This window comes from Bos javanicus, chromosome 11, assembly GCF_032452875.1.
Source record: "Bos javanicus breed banteng chromosome 11, ARS-OSU_banteng_1.0, whole genome shotgun sequence".
NCBI lineage: Eukaryota > Metazoa > Chordata > Mammalia > Artiodactyla > Bovidae > Bos > Bos javanicus.
The window spans coordinates 3,949,384-3,968,084 of record NC_083878.1 but is presented as its reverse complement, the minus strand read 5'-3'; the positions used below and the strand labels follow the sequence as shown (position 1 = coordinate 3,968,084).

Here is an 18,701-nt window from a genome sequence, read left to right as displayed (position 1 = left end):
GATTTGTCTTATTTCCTGAGATAAGCTGTTGCTATAAACTTGCCTCTTTAGAGCTCCTTTTGCAGTAGCCCGTAGATTTTGGATCACTGTGCATTTTGTTTGTTTTCCATTTATGTTTTGCTTTCCTCTCTGATTTCTTTAGTGAGCCATTGCTTATAGCAGCATATAGTTTTGCCTCTACGTGTCTGTGTTTTTTTGCAGTCTTCTTCTTGTAGTTGATTTCTAGTCTCATAGAATTGTGGTCAGAAAAGATGTTTAGGGGTTTTAATTTTCTTAAATTTGCCAAGGCTTGCTTTATTGCCTAGCATGTCATCTGTCCTGAAAAATGTTCCATGTTCTCTTGAAAAGAATGCATTCTCCTTCTCTTGGCTAGAATGTTCTAAATATATTAAGTCCATCTGGTTTAATGTCATTTAAGGCCAGTGTTTCCTTATTTTCTTTCTGGAAGATCTGTTGATGGAGTTGAGATATAAAAGTCCCGACTGTTACGTTACTGATGATGATTTGTACCTTTTTGTTAGATACTATCTTGGGTGAAAAGTGAAAACGTTAGTCATTCAGTTGTGTCCAACTCTTTGCGATTCCGTGGACTGTAGACCACTAGACTCCTGTCCATGATATTCTCCAGGCAAGAATACTGGAGTAGTGGATTGCCATTCCCTTCTCCAGGGGATCTTCCCAACCCAGGGATCGAACCTGGGTCTCCCGCATTGCAAGCAGATTCTTTACCATCTGAGCCACCAGGGAAGCCCCTCTTATCTTGGGTGCATGTATAACAGTTGTTATATCTTCTTGGTCTCTTTGTCATTATAAATGTCCTTCTTTGTCTCTTGTTAGTCTTCATTTTAAAGGTTTGTGGGGGCCTGGCGTAAGTACTGCTACCCCATCTTTGTTTTGATTACCATTTGCATGAAATATCTTTTCCCATTTCCTTTCTGTCTGTGTGTGTCTATAGTCAGAAGTGTGTATCTTATAGGCAATGTATATATATTAGGTCTTGTTTTTCTATTACTCAGCCACTCTTGTCCTTTGAAATTGGAGGATAATTGCTTTACCATGTTGGTTTCTCCTAGAGCAGTTAAGAATCAGCCGTAAGTATACATGTGTCCCCTCCTGTGAAACCGCCCTCCCACCCTCCACCCTACCTCACCGCTCCTGGTTGTCACAGAGCACCAGGTTGAGCTCCCTGTAGTATACAGCAACAGCCCTTAGCTGTCTGTCTTACATACAGTCATAGGTTTCAGTGCTCCTCGGCCTGTCCCACCCTCTCCTTCCCCTGCTGTGTCCACAGGTCTGTGTCTGTCTCAATGTTCCTGTTCTGCAAATAGGCATGTCAGTACCATTCTTGTAGATTTCCATATATGTGTGTGTGTGTGTACAATAATGTTTTTCTTTCTTTCTGATTTACTTCACTCTGTATAGCAGGCTCTAGGGTTATACACCTCACTAGGACTGACTCAAATGTATTCATATTTATGGCTGAGTATTGCATTGTATATGTACCACATCTTTATTCATATGTTGACAGACATCTAGGTTGCTCCCAGGTCCTGTTGTAAACAGCCCTGCAGTGGACATTGGGGTACATTTATCTTTTTGAATTATGATTTTCTCAGGGCATATGCCCAGTAGTGGGATTGCTGGGTCATATGACAGTTTTAGTTCTAGTTTTTTTAAAAAAATAAAGTTTATTGGAGGTTAATTACTTTACAGTATTGTATTGGTTTTGCCATACATCAACATGAATTAGTTCTAGTTTTTAAAGAAATATCCATCACTGTCTTTTAATTGGAGCATTTAGCTCATTAGTTGTTTGGGGATTGTTTTCGTAGTTCTTTTTTGTTCCTCTTCCTTCTTTTGCGTTCTTCCCTTGTGATTTGACGACTGTCTTTAGAGTTATAATTCCTCTTTTTTTGTGTGTATGTACATTATTTTATATATGTTTCTAATCTCATAAATTCAAATGCATTGTAACTAACCCTACATTTTGCTCCTCTCCTCAACAACTACCAGTTTTCATATTTTAAATATTTATATAACCAGTAACTACTTATTGAGGATACAGATGGTTTTACTACTTTAACCTCCTACTAGCTTTGTACATGGTTAACACATTATTGACTAGAAACACATTAATATATCTTTTGTTACCCAAAGGTTACGGACTGACCAGAGACATTTCAACATTTACTTACATAACCAATCACCAGCCACAGGCATTAGTTTCTGCAGAATTTCCCTGGTCAGTAAGGTGTTAATTTACTGACTTTAGCAGCGAGCTTTTTCCTTTTGTGACTCTCATTTTTCTCCTCCTAGCCTTTTCTTTTTCACTTAGAGAAGTTCTTTTAACATTTCTTATAAAGCTGGTTTTGTGGTGCTTGAACTCTTTAAATAGCTTTTGCTTGTCTGTAAAACATTTGATCTCTCCATCAAACCAGAATGAAAGCTTTGCTGGGTGGATTATTATTAGTTTGTAGGCTTTTCCCTTCTATCACTTTAAATATATTGTGCCACTGCCTTTTGTCTTGCAGAATTTGGGGCCTGTCCACTGGGTGTGTGAGGCTGGTCCCAATAAGAGTATTTTTATAATTTATCGATTAACTATACAGTAGGTCACGTATAAGCAGCATCCAGATCAGTGGGATACTGTCTGACCCCTCAGTAATGCCTGACATTCTTCAGAGACCCTCTTGCTCACCCCCAGAGAAAACCACTGTCCTGTTGTTTGTCATGTATGCTGTTAAGCTTGCCTTCTCCCTTGAGCCTGTTGAATTTGATTCCTTATATTTAGCTATTATATAGAGAAAAGCAATAGTCTAGTAATGAAACAGGTAAGATTTCAATTGATCAAAAACATCTTTCCCTTCAGTAAACTTTTTTGAGTAGCTCCTGTGTGAGGCATTATACTTGCTGTTGAAACTCAAAGTAACATGCTGGACAAAGTAAAAGGTAAGTAACATGATGAACGTGACATGATGAATGAGATATGCATCATATAATAGGTATATATTCAAGACTGACTAGAGGAACTTTTTTTTTTAAGGGTCAGCTCATTTTGTGGATAGAAATTACCGTAAAAGAGGGCAATCTGTCTGAAATGGGCCTTGAAAAGAGGAATAAGAAAGCTGAGGGGAAGTGGTCTAGATCAGAATGAACTCAAGAAGGGGACCAGGGCTGTGACTATGTGGATGGAAATTAAGGGATGGGTTGAAGAGACAGGCTCTTAGTGGCTGATGGGAAGGGGAGGTCATTTATCCTAGGAGAGCTCAGCTAGTCTGGAGGACAGAATGTGAGTTTGGTGTTGACATGCTGTGTTTGGGACACCAACGAGACACTCAGGTGGAATGGCTGGCATGTGGTTGATATTCAGATGAGTCTGGGCAGAGTCTAGGATAGATCTGGAAATGTAAGGGTCATTAGCAAATTATTCAGTAACTGCTTACCAAATAATTGGTAATTTATTCTATATGAAAAACTAACAAGATTTTTCAGGAGGAGCATATGAAGTGTGACAGAAGAAACCGAGGGACCACCACAGTGCTGGTGATAGGTGGAGGATAACAGCCGATGGGAGTGAAGAGGGCTGGGCAGAGTAGAGAGGAGCAGGAGCGGGAACCACAGAGGCCCAGAGCGAGGGGAGCATTAGGGAGGTGGGGCGAAGTGCCACACCCTGCCTTCCTCTCTGACACAGGCAGGCTCCTCCTCACTGACAGCGAGCACATTTCCTGTTCTCCTCAGCCTGGCTGGTGTGTGTGAAAGGGTGCAACAGAGAGTGATGAAATGCAGACCTGCCTGGACTGGCCAAAAAGGCCCACTGGAAGCCCGGTGCAGGAAGCGGTCAGTGCCAAGTAATGCAGAAGCCCAGAGGGTGTCCGAGGTGGGGGCTTGGGAGTGTGGAATCTGTGTCAGAGCCTAGGTAGTGAGAGCGGTAATAAAAAGAAGACAAAGTTGTTACCCATTTGCCCAACCTCAGACTGGGGAGAGGATTCTCCCCTGAGTGGCACAGGCTAAGCTGTGGGCGCAGGAGGCACCCTGTGTGGCTCCCCTCACAGCGCCCTGCTGCAGTTCAGGACACAGCAAGGCCCCCACCTGCGCTCTCCACGGGACGTCACCATCTGACGCCCAGACACACTGGGCTGATTCTTGGGCCGACCCGTGGCTGTCAGCACCCGCAGTCGGTATAAGCCAAGCACTGGATGCTCTATTCTGGCCGGGGCTCTTTTGCTTCCAGGATCCTGTTGGTAGCATGGCGTGTGCTAAATACAAGTTTCCATCTCTGCAATCACTGCCCCCTCTAGTGCCTGTGCTGCTGGGTGCTCGGGGGAATTAAAGGCAAATCTTACCTCAAGGCAGATCTTACCTCTGAAGGACTGAATTTTCATTTTTGTTTTCCTTACTCAAATACTCAATTTGATCCACTGTAAATGTACTTACTTCCTGCTTTTGGAAAGGGCCTCTGAGAGGAGGTACATTTAAAAGTATATAGAGTCATCACCAGCTGTAGGGCAGCCCTGCCCTCCCTCTGGGCAGCCCCCTGTGAGCAGTATGGGGCACGTCAAGCACCCTGAGCTGTGCTGTCTCCCGGAACTTTGTGCTTCTGGACTAGGGTTCATATACTGCAGAGCAGTAACTGCATTAAAAAAACTTGAGGCTTGTAAGGGAAGACGTTTGGAGGAAGGAAGCATTGGTTCCCCTCCACATGGAGAGTTTCACGAGGGCTTCTTGCCAGAAGGTGCTGCCCCCAGAGGATGTCCAGACGTGAGGCCCGGCCCTTCCACTGGCGCAGCTGCTGGCGCTCGCCAGCCCAGAACAGAAGGCAGCGCTGGGAACTCTGCCGCCTGACGGGGGGGTCACCCTGTGCAGGAAGCGAGACCTCACGACTACAGCACAGGAGTGTGAGGCTGGGGGTGGACACTGCAGGGAGCTGTCAAAGATGGTTCCAACTCGCTGGTTGATGTTTCAGCAAAGCACATAGCATGTAAATTGGTGCAGCCACTACGGAAAGCAGTGCGGAGGTTCCTTAAACTGAAAATGGAGTTACCATATGAGGCAGCATTCCCACTCCTGGGCATGTATCTGGAGAAAACGAATTCAAAAAGATACACGCATCTCAGTGTTCACTGCAGCACTGTTTACAATAGGTTGCATGGAAGCAACCTAAATGTCCATCAGCAGATGAATGGATAAAGATGTGTGGGGGCGGTGCGTGTGTGTGTATATATACACACACACACAATGGAACACTACTCAGAATAGAAAAGAATGAAAGAATGCCATTTGCAGCAACACGGGTGGACCTAGAGAGGATCAAAGTCAGACAGGAACGTATGTCACCTATATATGGGCTCTAAGATACGGTACAAGTGAACTTAGAAATAGGAACTTCCCTGATGGTCCAGGGCTTCAGGCTCCATGCTCCCAAAGCAGGCGGCCCGGGGTTTGATCCCTGGTCAAGGAACTAGATTCTACATGCTGCAGTGCAGCCATAATTTTAAAAGCGTGCACAGAGAAACACTCTCTCAGACATATAAAACAGACCTGTGGCTACTGTAGGAGAGGTGGGGCGAGGGACAGAAGTTTGGGATTAACATATACACATTACTATATATAGTACAGTGAACTATATTCAGTAACTTGTGAAAACCTCTAGTGGAAAATATGAAAGAATAGATATACACAGATACAGGACTGAGTCACTGTGCTGTATATCAGAAAATAACGCAACATCGTAAATCAACTGTGTCAAAAAAGTTTTTTAAAAAAGGAGACAGGTTGGAACAGCCTTCAAGAAAGTAACAAAAGGGCGGGCCCTTTCAAAAGCACTGTTTCAACAGGACTGTTTATGTCCTCAGCAAAGTTACAAATGGGAACTCCCATCAGCCAGTTCCTCTTAGCTTCCTCAGATCAGAACCTCCATGGTCACTGCCCCTAGAACCAAGCAGCCCGGCTGAACCAAGTCACCCACTACAGGCTGGAATGGAAGCCTGGGGTGGCATTGAGGAGGGGCAGCAGGAAGTGCCTGGTGACTGTGGCCAGTGGCTTACAACTTCTACCTTCTCTTTAAAGAAGCAACGTTCGGGCTGGCTTAGAGGGAGTCATGCTGACTACAGCAGATAGAACTCACGCCTTGTGCCAGAAATCATCCCAGATGAACCGCTCTAAATGTAAAGCAAACCATCAAAGTTCTAGAAGTAAGAACAGGCGAATATTTTTTACATAACCTCAGTATCAGAGCAAAGGCAGGAACCATAAGTGGATTTCAACCGTGGGTGTGCAAGGAGACGAGCACACTGGCCTCCCGCAGTGAGAACACAGCATGGCAGCCTCTTCGTGGACGAGGATGGGGCCAGTGGTCACTTCACTGGGGAAGCCAGGACTCATTTCAGAATAAGCAGCAAAATGAAAAGACAGGTATGTACATCATCACACAGTATGTTTTCACTTCTCTAGACCCCTACCTGGACTTCCCCAGTACCTCAGCAGTGCAGGAGACGTAAGAGCTGGGGGTTCGATCCCCGGGTCAGGAAGATCCCCTGGAGGAGGGCACGGCAACCCACCCCATTATTGCCTGGAGAATCCTGTGGACAGAGGAGCCTGGCGGGGAATGGTTCATAGGGTCACAGAGTGTCAGACACAGCTGAAGCAACTTAGCATGCAGACCCCTTACCATCAATGAAACCAAAAGACAATTGACAAATAGGTTTTTAAAAAAACTGCAAAATACGACAATATAGTATTAAAAACAGTCACGTGAAAAAGACCAACAGTCGAAGTTACAAAAGTAGAAGCATGAATATAGTATGAAAGCTGTTCAGAGTAATCAAAGAAATAGAAGTGGAACAAGGTGCCATCTCCAGCTCCGACGAGAAAGGGAAAGGCTGGTGTTCCAGGTGGTAGGTTAATTAATGTTCTGTGAGTACTGTGGTAATACTAAAAGTCCAAAAATTTCAGAACGGTTAAATTATTCTTTAGCTGTACATTTCTACTGCTAGGAATCTGTCCGAGGGAGATCCCAGGCAGGTGTGCCAAGCACAGGGTGCAACAGTGAGCAGTGAGACCACGGGGCAGCACTTTAGCGAGTCACAGACGGACTGCCAGCCACCCACACTCGTGGACATGGGAGGATACGTGCAGAGCTAGCTGGCGCTCAGAAAGGCGTGGTGCCAGCCCCTCGCCTCTGCCCGCTGTGTCCACGCTGAGCACAGATCTCAGGAGACCTCCTGTCTCCTGCTGGAGGTGTAAAGGGTTTTGTGTCTCATACTTACTGTGCACACGTCCATCTTGTGGAGGGCACGGTGGCCTTGGCTTACATGGCCTCGGTTTCTGGGACAGGAGGGCAGAGTAGCAGGGCCTTGAGCCCACCTCCTCTCATGAGCACACCCAGGCCACAACTGCCTGCTGAATAGCCATCAGTAAAAAAGACCAGAACCTAAAAAAGATACTCCACAACCAAAGTAAAAGAAGGAGCCTCAATAAGGCAGGCAGAGAGGTACACTAGCAATACAATTAAACCATATCCCTGGTGGTCAGGCCACAGTTTACACACTGCAGAGGTTCCCCCGCTAAGAGTGAGCGCTGAGCCCCAGGTCAGGCTCCCCAGCCTGGGGCTCCAGCTTTGGGAAGAGGAGCCCCCAGAGCATCTGGCTTTGAAAGCCAGCAGGGCTTAGCTGGAACTCCACTCTCACAGGGTGCACACAAAATCTGACATGCAAACAGGGCTATAAACGAGAATTTTCATGTTTGTAGACGCTCAATGCAGTGCCCATCGGTGATGGTCCAGCCAGGTGCTGGCCCCAGAACCATCCTCAGGTAACAGAATGACTCAGGCCGGGTTTCATGTTGTCAGTTGTTTATTATTTGTCATTCTAAAGACTCGCACATTTATAGCATACATGGCTTTGAATGAGCTAAGAATATATAAAACAGTAACTATATGTTTATTAATACTGTCCAAAACAAATAAATAAAAGTACCTTAATGCACTAAGGTTGGCAAATACAATTGTGTAGGGACAAAACTGTATTGTATAATGTTTGTACATGTTTTAAAGGAAACCAGAGGCAGCTGAGCTGCAGACGCTTTGACAGAACCCATCTGAGTTTTCGGTACGTCACAACATTTCTAAGTGGGGGCCTTATAGGGAACACTGGCTGGAACCCCTATTTTACAGAGACCTGGAGCACTGCTTGTCTTCTGCCGCGGGAAACTGAAAGCTCCCGTGTGACCTGAGGAGCCGCGGCTATCGCGGTGAGCAGCATGGCCCCCCTCGGCGAGCATGCCCAGTGCCGCTGGGAGACCCACGGTCACACAGGAGCCAGGGAGTCACACTCAGGTGGAATACTGCAACCAGAGTATCTTCTATGTGATTAGCCAAGTCTTAGACTCTTCTGGTGATCGATAATATGTAGACAAAATTAGAATATTCACAAAAAGGTGCCACATGCAAAACTGCAAACAGATGACACAGCATTTGCTGTATTCCCTTTTGATAAATGCAGGTAATGCTCTTCAGACCAAAAAAAAAAAAATCTGAAAGTTATATGAATAACGTTAAAAATTCAAGGGAATTTTTTTAAAACGTAGTGATGTTAAAGTGAGTAAAGATGGAAATGTAGAGCTAACCAGACAATGAAATGGTGAAAGTGAAAGACTAAATCTGCCATCACAAAGCCGTCTTTGGACGGGGATGGACACGGCGGGAGAAGCTGACACCAGCGGTACAGTGGGCTTGCTGGGCAAGTTTCCCTGCCTCTGTGTGCCTCACTGACCCACCCTCCACACCAGTTCACACTCACCAGTGGGCGTCGGCAGACAGCAGGCTCCGTGTGTGAACTGACCTGAGGAGGAGGGGGTCCGGGAGGTCACCTGGTTTCACCCGTACCTGATGCCCACCCTGCATGCCTGCACAGGGTGGTCTTGCCTGTGCTCTCCAGGCCCGAGTCTGTTACCTGTTGCCTGGTGGCATTTCTAAGGGAGCCCAAAGAATAACATTTAGAATTTCAGACACAGGAACTTCCTAAGGGTTCACAAATCTTTAGGATCAACATCATGAATATGTGCCACATGTATTTCTTTTACAGCCTTTTAAATAACATGTAAACATAATAATGATAAAAAAACAATTGATAAAACATAAACTAAGAAAAAAACTCTGCTCTGTGCAGATGACTCATCATCTTAGAATAGATGACCAAACATAATTTTCTATGAAATTCCTAAGTCTTATGGCCCATTAATCCCTTTCAAAATCTCATTTCAGGAGACAGTTCAACGTTCTCAACAGCCATCTTACATAATAGACTTGAGTAGAGGGTAGTAACAATTATTGCAAACCTAAAGACACTTTCATCAGACATTCAAACATGATTGCATTATTTTCTCGAAGGCCAAAAAAATTGAGAAACCCACCAGAGACCTACTTGTAAAATATTTAGGTGTCCACTGTCTCTATGCAAAATTCCCCATTGTTGACTGACAGGCATCAGACATACCACATGAGCGGTCCTGCGCTCTGGGGCCAGGGCTAGAGACAGCTGGCCTCACCACCTCCCCAGACACCTTGTTCCCTAAGGGACAGTGGTGACCCCACCGTGGGTGGCTTTGCAGATGCTGTCCTCTGACACATCTTACAGCCTTTCCTTCAACTGCTGGTCCCACCTGTGTAGGCACTGGCAGGCTGAGGCATGGATGCGCTTGCCCTGCCCACGTGAGACAGCAAGCTGCTTTCCCCAAAACTTCCCTTGAACAGTTCACATTTAGAGGTCTGCCCAGGATCCAATCATTTAAACTACTGTTTACTATTTTCCATGGGGATTTTTAAAAAGTAGGTTGTAAATCAATGTTCAAGTTGGAATTACTCAGTAGAAAAATAAGGTGAGCAGCTGCCTAAGTGTGCATTTTAAAAAGTTTCAGCATTTCAGATGCACCTGGCTTGGTTCATACAGGTAACTACTGATATCCGTGTGGTGACGGCTGAAGGCTACTTGAAGGGGCAGTTGTTACTATCCACGGCAGTGAGCCCGACAATACCTGCTATGGATTCCAACGCAAAAAAACACATGCTCCATAGACTCTTTAGTGAAATATTTTAAAAACACAAAAGTAAAAACCAATCCTTCAGGTCTTCTTGAAGAATTCATGTATAGACTAGAGGGCACCCACGTTTATTACGGAACAGCTAATGAGAGGAGACCGTGTGTTCATGTTTCAACTTTTCCGTAAGTCCCTTCAGGAGGCCTGTAATGCTTGGGGAAAGCCTTCAGCTGCAGGGAATTAAACGCATATTTGCGACTTCCAACATTCTTCATTGTATTTTCTCTTCGACAACCCTCACTGAGGAAAAAAACAAGCACAAGAAATGATAGCAGTAAAAAAGGAAAAAAGAAAAGACTTAAACTCAGATGAAATGATTATTTTCATAGCATTAAAAAAAAGTTGATTAGTTTAAATGGGTGCCGGACTCATTTACAACAGTACACGCAAGATGGCGGGTTTCTGAACAAGGTAGTTAAGAAGCAGAGAGATGGACATGGCCTGTCTGGGATGCAAGGTTGCCCTTCTGAAAGCATCACGTATCCAAGTGGAGGATGGCTTTTTTTTTTTTTTAAGGTAATGGTTTCATGTATTTCACATCAGGTTTATCTGAGAAGTCGATCCTAACTAGTTCAAAGGGTCTGTCAGAAAATTCAGTGGGAACAGTGCTACTCTTGCTGAGAGACTTTATAAATAGCTGCATTTTCTCTGTGGGCAAAGACTGTTAACGGTCTCAAATTCAAATGCTGATTTTCCTTCCTTTAACGTGTAGCAAAACCATCTGGCTCAGAAGGTGGCTCTCACATGCTGCCACCACCTAGGAGGTGCATCCTGGGCACACAGCCATGCTGTGGGCCTGGGCGGTGGCTGTACAGCTCCCAGTGCTGGAGTGTCCTGAAGAAGTGACCCCACCAAGGTCACCTCTTTGAAGAGCTCCACTGAGCCACTGAGAGCCTGCGGGGGCCCTTCCCTAGAGAATCTGCCACCAGTCTTTCCTGCTGCACTGATCACAGGTTGTCATGGCAACCCAGTGGGCAAAGCAGATGCTCTGCGGGAGGATGAGCCTTCGACAGGCCTCATGTCCCCATTGGGACCTCAGGGGAGCTCTCGGGGGGATGTTCTGGTCAACAGCAGACCCAAAGGCAAAGGTGAGTCCAAACAGGAATGACTTCCTGTAGCACAGGAGGAGGAGTTGATAGTTTTATATTATCCTAAGACTAACAGTTAAATCAACTAGTTATCAAATTTAGTACAAAATCCCCTTATGAGATGCAAAATTTGCAGTCACCAAGAAACTGATTTTTTAAAAAAGTATTTCAAGTTGTATGAAGACCATTATGTCATGCATTTAAAAAAAATATCAGTGGCGATTGCTCAAGCCTTTTAAGGTGAAAATGACAATCTCATTATCAAGAACATGTAAAATAATTTTGGTAAGACAGCAATTTTATTCAAAAGATAAATGCAGGTAGTTTAGAAAAATATCCACCTGTTTGTTACAAAGTAATTTAGTAGCTCAGATAAGCTTTGTCACAGAGCCTCCAAGCCTTCAGCCAGGTGTGTCTCATCTGTGCTGAGTGCCAGGGCCGTATGAGCAGGGAGCCCCCAGAGGAAGCAAAGATTATGTTGGTTTAACATCCAGTAATCAGATAAAAATATTCTATTGGAAGCAGAAGCTACAGAGGTGGTTCTTTAATCTTTGGAAACTCATCCGACTATTTCAGATATGGCTTCTCCATTTACAAAGAAATGTACACACTTTTGGGAAACCACCTATCACTGATAAACGTCAGACTGCTTTGAGGAACAAAGAATAATTTGTGAACTTCAACATTACCTTTTATTTACATGTTAAAGAGGCTAATTACTGGTTTAGCTGGCTGAATACACTTGAAATTACAGGCAAGATACACTTTAATTTGTAAGTCATGTTTACTTTCCTGTTTGAATTTGGTGAATTTACAAAATCTGACTGATGAGGCTTATGCACACCAGCTCTATCACCCAGTATTCAGACAAGCTCGGCCAGGCGCCTGGCACTCAGGTGTGGAGGGGTGGCTCTGGGCAGTGGGAGCTGGCACTTCCGGCCCACCTCATCCTAAGGTAGAACCACTTAAAACCCATCACAATGGCTGCATAATTTTTAGGAATCCATAGTGCACACTGAGAAGGTCTTGGATGGACTTTTAGAAAGACGGCTTTAATTATTTCAAAGCTTCATGATTTTTTAAGTATATTGACAAATTATTTTAAGAACATCTACTTTTCAAATAAAAAATTAGTATTGAAACCTCACATGGCAACTCATTTTAATGATGGCTCTGGTTTTTCTTTTCTGGAGGGCATCTTCCCCATTAGAATTGAGAATGTATCTGGACACGGAGTGTCCTGGCGATCCTCAACACCTAGAGTCGCCTATGCTGAAGCCGTCTTGGAGCCAGAGTTAAGCTTAGAGTCAACCCAAACCATCAACAAGCGGGCCAGTGACCCCTTTCCTGAGCATATCTCCCCATCTTATATTATCCTGCCTGTTCCTCACTAAAGCAGAGATTTCACATATATATTTAGCCTAATGTCACAAAGCCTTCGTGACATTAAAAAACTCAGCCCCAAGGCACACTGGGCTTCCATCCTCAGACGTTCCAAACCACCACCACCACCCAGAGCCTCTGCTGATCTTGTGGTTCCTCTCTCCATCCAGCCTCAAGACTGCAGAGTGAGAATGGACTGCCTTCTGACTGGCCCCTGAAGAGAAAGACCACGAATCTTAGCCTCTGGCCTTCCCTCTGTTTCTCTCTTATCTTAGCAGCCAAGTCTACAGCGGGCAGGAAGGCCTGGCAGGCAACACTCCATCCAGGGGCAGGCCATGGTGTCCATGAGGATCCTATGGGGGCCTTTAGGCCCCTGGCCGAAGCCCCCTTGGATAGGCAGTGGGCCCCACCTGGGAGGAGGAAGGAAGGCCACGTGTGGTCAGAAGGGCCCCCCTCATCCACACACGGCCTCTGCTGACCTGGAGGTGAGCAGAGTGTCACTCCAGGGGCAGGGCTGGGAGCCAGGCACGTGACTGCAGGCGCCGCCTGCCCTCTTCCCAGTAAAGCAACAAAGTGGTCTCAGAGCGCGCCCCCTCCATGTGGAGGGGACAAGCGGTGGACACAGCTCTCTCCCGGGGTCACAGGCTGGCAGGACCTCGGCTGTGCCCAGGGCCATGCTGCTACAGTTCACCAGAGTGACCCTGTCCTGAAGGAGGGTGGGAGCTGTCGCGGGGCCGCTGCCGCATTCACTCTGGGACAGGCAGGGTGGAAGAGGGGCCTCCGCCCCCGCGTGCGAGGAGGGCGCCCTGTCACCCTAGAATGTAAAGCCTGTGTCTGCCGTCTGTTGTCCACTGCTTCTCCAATCACACCTGCCTCTGCTGTTCCCAGAACCCAGACTCAGATCTGAGGCCAAACCAGAGAAACCTCAGAGTAAGTCCTAGAAGTCTGGGGGAGGCAATGGAGAGGCCAGATTTTCTGGTGGACGGGTTATGTGTATGCCTATGGAAAGCTTCTGGAAAAGCCAGCTTCTCTGAATTCCCTCCAGTGTTTCTAGGGTGGTGAAGAGAAACCCACTTCCAAAGAATGCAGTGTAGGGGGAAGCTGGCTGGAGGCCGAAACAGAAGCACAACATAACCTGAGCTGGAAAGCTGAGAAGCCACGGCCTATTTCTCACACGGGCTCGGTGGGGTTTCCCTCTCAGCCCCCTACTGCCTTCAGAGGTGTCTGGCCACCTTTTTCCACATGGGAAAGTTAAGGTTACACATTCTAGACACCGCCATGTTAGAGTGATGACTCAGCACTTTCACTCATGAGGCCCAGGTGTGATCCCTGTTCAGGAAACTAAGGTTCTGCAAGCCTCACGGTGCATCCCCCGTGCAAAATTTAAGAGTAATAAGAACAGAAACCAAAGTAGCCTTTTCTCTCTCACACCTCTATCTGGCACAACTGCCCAAAAGTTAGGTCTCATGTTTTGGTAAATTTTGATGTTGTTGTTATTAACCATGTTTGATTTGTAAGAGAGAAAAGATATCAGGACTTGAAACTGAAATTAAAAATACTAAAAATGAAGTTGTTTTTTTAATGAAAATAGCTACTTTAGGAAAAATAAATATAGCCAACTTTTAAATGAAAACTGCTACTTCAGGAAAAATAAATATATCTAACTTTAAAAGCCTTTTGTTACGATATGCATTAATTCCCAGAACAGTTCAGTGACCATTAAAGATGTAAAAGAGTAATTCTAAAGCCACGTGCAACATGTTATCTTTATGTGCCTGTATGTGCCTGATTTGATACAGTGAGCTACTGTTCTCACAGCTTTGGGTCATCCCAACTTGAAAGGAAGAGCATAAAAAGGAATGTGATGATTCTGCAAACTGTTTGCTACTGAAATTCTAGGGACCACGCTTTGAAATGAAAGCAGAAAGTACATGTCCTATTGAATAGGTATATCTAGATGAGCCAGTGAGAAAGCATCGATCCTTTTCATTTCTCTTCAGAAGGAAAGGAAAGGTTAGCAGTACATTTAAAGAATAGTATCAAATATACAAATTCTTTTGACAGAATGCCTCTCTCTAGGAAACAGGGCACACGAGATATACAGGTAATAAAGAGTTTTACATCAGAAGGTAAGAGGTTTGATACAAGTAATTTCACGCCAGCTAAACAAAGCAGTAACAGGGCTCTGCAAGAACATGTTACAAGCGCTGAAAACTACAGAATTGAAACGGACACGTCCTCCTGGTGAAATAATCTGGCAGGTGTTTACAGTTCAGAACAACAGAATGTCCAACTGTAAGGCATGAAATACTTCTTGGCGGGCCATGCTCTGACACATCCCTCCCGTCCTGTTAGGTACACGGTGGCTGGACAAGTACTGGCACTTTTGTTTTCTTGTGACTTACTAATTTTTCATCAAGATGCTCATTTGCAACGCAATTTGGCCACCAGGTACGCTATGCTCAGAAAGAGCCACACAATCAGTAAATTGGGGCTCAGAGCAAGTAAAGGGATGGAACAGAGGAGGCTGGGGTCTAGTCTTAAGTCTCGGACGGGCACCAGGCCGCTCAAGTTCTTCTGCGTGACTACCTCCCGAGTTCCAATGCTGTGAAAAGGAAGAGGGTTGGGAGAAAGGAAAAAGGGAAAATAAAGAAAAAAAGAGACACATGCAATGGATTTTTTTTTTTTCCCAAAAGTATGGGGAAATAAAAAGAGGAGAACCGAAAAATAAGATTAAAAAAAAAAAATGGAATGAAGCCACAATAAAAAGAAAAGATGATATGCAGAAACGGGTGTGAAAGGGATACCAAAACAAAACGAGCACAGTTACAAGAAAAAAGAGAGAAAGAGAAGTGAAAATAAGAAAAAAATACCATAATCTACTGAAAACACACACGTGTAGGCTGACTAGATGGTTTTCCATGTTCGCTCCCGGGGCTGCCAAGCACACGCCATGCTGCCCGGCCATGCTCGCACATGCGGCTGGACATGGACTCCAGAAAGCAGGCTGAACATGAAGAACCATTGGGGTGTTTGACCTTCTCACAGATGCCTGAATGGCAGGATGCAACTGATTCCGCCACGGCTGCCTCCTGATGAAGCACCCAGATGACACCCGCTTCCCTCAGGTTGCCCTGGAGGCAGAGCCCACAAGGGACCCGCTGTGGCTTTCAGGCTGAGCAGCAGCAGAGCGCCTTGTTCTACCAGACACCATCTACCAAGAGCCCAGCTCACTGGAAACTTGGTGGGTCCCCCTTTGGAGCTACAGAAGCAGAGCTCGGAGGGGAGGTTCCTGAAGGAGCCCGGATGCCACGTGACTGTGGACACTTCAGGCTGTGAGCACTGGTGGTCACGTCCCCAGCCAGGGCAGTCTCAGGGGTCACTGGGCTACCTAGAAAGGCCGATTCTGGACTCCAGCCCCTGCGCTGGGGACAGCGGGGCACCACTAGTGAGCTGGAATTGGCTCCACCGGCAAGAGCCAAGCAGGCACATCTCTTCCGAGCTCCCCAGGGTTGCTCGGCAGCCTGACACAGGCCCCAGTGAGAGTGTTTATGCTGTAGAAATGGGAAGACCAGACAGGTCACTTTAGGGGTAGTTGGTTTTGTTTTGGGAGAGAGCCGGTTATCGAACACTTAGCACAGCACTGGCCACTGCTCACCCTGGGCCTCCAGGACACGGACAGCCTGGGTGTCCTCTAGCCCAGCTCCACCCACCGCCCCCCCCACCCCCCGCTGCATGCTCTGCTCTTCCATCACGTAAGACGCAAGCGGGAAAGCACGGGGACCACTGAGGGGCACAGACACAGCTCCTGCCGCCTCCTTAGGGTGCCGGGCTGACCCCAGGTCCTGGCCATGCCACAGCCAGAAACACCAGCTATGGGCCCGCCACCTTGGACCTGCAGCCTGTGAAGAGACATGTCTCCCGACACGGGTAACCCAGAAAACAGGAGGAGGGGTCACCGTGACATGGAAACAGAGGCACGTGGCCTAAGCCTACAGGTCAGGCAGACGGGGTGGTGGCGAGCACGGCACCTGGGCCAGAGCCGTGAGGACCCTGGGGGCGGCAGAGGCGAGCTGTCTTCACCAACTTCTTAAACAAGTGTTAAGGTAACACACGCTGACCATGAAGATTTTATAAAATTTAGAAAAGCACAAAGAAGAAACAGGATGTTCATAACTGGAGGCAGGCGGGGGTTTCCAAGAAGCAGAGGCAGGCCACGCAGTGAGGCCTGCCCCTGGGAGGAGGACCCTCCCCTCGGAGCCTCAGGGTCCCTACCCTAACGCAGGGGGACAGCCGGCGCCCCAGGCCCGGGCGATCAGACAGGGCCAGGGGTGACACCGCGGAGGGCGGGCGGCTGCCTGGTCTGGGAGCGCTGTGAGTCTGCGAACAGCCCTACAGAGGTGTCAGCAGGGCAGACGTGAGCAGGGCAACCAGGGTGTTCGCTGCACCCCTGTCCAGAGTGCTGACACTGCACGTTATCAACAGTTCAACGACAGCAAGCTGGATAAATGACAGTGTGCTGCAAACGTAAGACTTCCAGTGAAAGTCAACGTCGCTCACTCGTGTCCAACTCTTTGTGACCCCATGGACAATACAGTCCAGGGAATTCTCCAGGCCGGCACACTGGAGTGGGTAGCCTGTCCCTTCTCCAGCGGATCTTCCTGACCCAGGAATCGAACCCGGGTCTCCTGCATTGCAAGTGGATTCTTTACAGACTGAGATATGAGGGAAGCCCCAGTAAGACCTCCATTTATTAACCCTCCAACATGCTCACAAGACAGTCAAGTGAGAAGGGCAGGCTTCTCCGCCAGGGCGGAATCACACCTGCAGCTGCACGTGTGTGTGCGTGCATTCTCCGTGCTACGCAGGGACTGGCGAGGTAGCCAGTGTGCTGATCAACCTCGCTCACAGCCATGTGTATGTACGTAACTGGCTCTAGGCTATGTGTCAAGACGTTATTAGCACTGTTCCTCGTAACAGCAAGCACGCGGAGAGCTGCTCTGTAGGGTGCGGGGCGGGTATGAAACCACGGGAGTAGGGGCTCGTTTGTATTCTCCAGTTTTCCCTCAAGGACTATCACTTGCCCACGTGATGGAAGCTGTGAGAGTGCTCTGCGTGTCAGAAGCTGCCCCAGGCCACCTGTGCTGGGCGGGCAGTGCCACACAGCCCCTCGGCGGGCTGCCCACGTGCCCCCTGGCCTCCTGAGGCCCCTGTGCTCAGAGGCTGTCAGGATCAACTACTGTTTCCTCAAACATGTTCAAGAAACCAGCCTGCGTGGAGGCCTGGATGGAGTGGCATCAACTGTACTCCCGCCTCAGGCCTGGTCTCTGATGGACCAGACGCTCCGACAGTGACAGCTGAGCCCCTCCGTCTTTCTCGCTTCCTTGCTGCATCTCGGGGGCCTGCGTCTCACCAGAGTCATCCTTCCCACCACCTCGCAGCTGATGGCACCGGGGACACCAAGGCAGGGGGCAAGAACTTCCTAAACGCGCGTCGGTAAGCGGCCCTGAGGTCACGGGGTGTGGGGGGCTCGGAAAGACCGAACAGGACAAAACGGTTGCCTTTTTACTAAATGCTCCTGTCAGGAGGCAGGCGCTCAGGCCTCGCTCTTGCACATGACTGTGAGAAGGTCAAACGGCAGAGACACAGAAAGGATAAGAGAGTTGAACGCTCTGAAGAGTCTGGTGAGAGGACAAATGGGACGGAACACTCAGCAGAAGTGACTGGGAAATGAGCCTGGAACAGCATTGGCGGCTGCATGGAAGAAGACGGGAAAGCAGGTTTCTTATCCTTTCTTTAGGCATGTGAGGCAAGGGGCTCCCAGCAGGGCTGGGAACAAGGCATCGCTGACAGCGGACAGTCTTATCTTAGTCCCTGGGGTTCCCTCTGCAAATGAGCCTGCGGCCTCGGAGGCAGAACACAATTAAGGCTGGGGACGGCGGGCGGCTGCCAGGAAAGGCTCACTGGACGCTGGCTCAGGAAAGCAAACCCAGCCTGCGGCCGGGAGAAGAGGGGCCCTGCAGTCTGCAGACACCGCCTCCTGTGACGGGGACAGCAGGGGCCTGGGGGACGCTCAGGACAGGGGGTGGCTGGGGACACTGGGCACCAGGCGGTGGCCACGCGGCCGCCTCGGAACAT

At 47.6% G+C, this 18,701-nt stretch overlaps 1 protein-coding gene across 11 annotated transcripts in view; it reads right to left on the bottom strand.

The window, feature by feature from the left end:
* Positions 1-4,481: 4,481 nt before the first annotated feature.
* Positions 4,482-18,701, bottom strand: part of INPP4A (inositol polyphosphate-4-phosphatase type I A) — a 122,210-nt gene continuing 107,990 nt past the window's right edge. For 5 of the 11 annotated variants that reach the window (XM_061431610.1, XM_061431615.1, XM_061431613.1 and 2 more), the window contains one exon: positions 7,833-10,332. In XM_061431610.1, the coding sequence (XP_061287594.1) occupies positions 10,200-10,332 (133 nt within the window). In that variant the 3' untranslated portion in view covers positions 7,833-10,199. Of the gene's footprint in view, positions 5,077-5,109; positions 6,595-7,832; positions 10,333-11,849; positions 18,318-18,701 lie in introns of those variants that run through there. The other 6 variants (XM_061431609.1, XM_061431618.1, XM_061431608.1 and 3 more) reach the window with 4 other exon arrangements.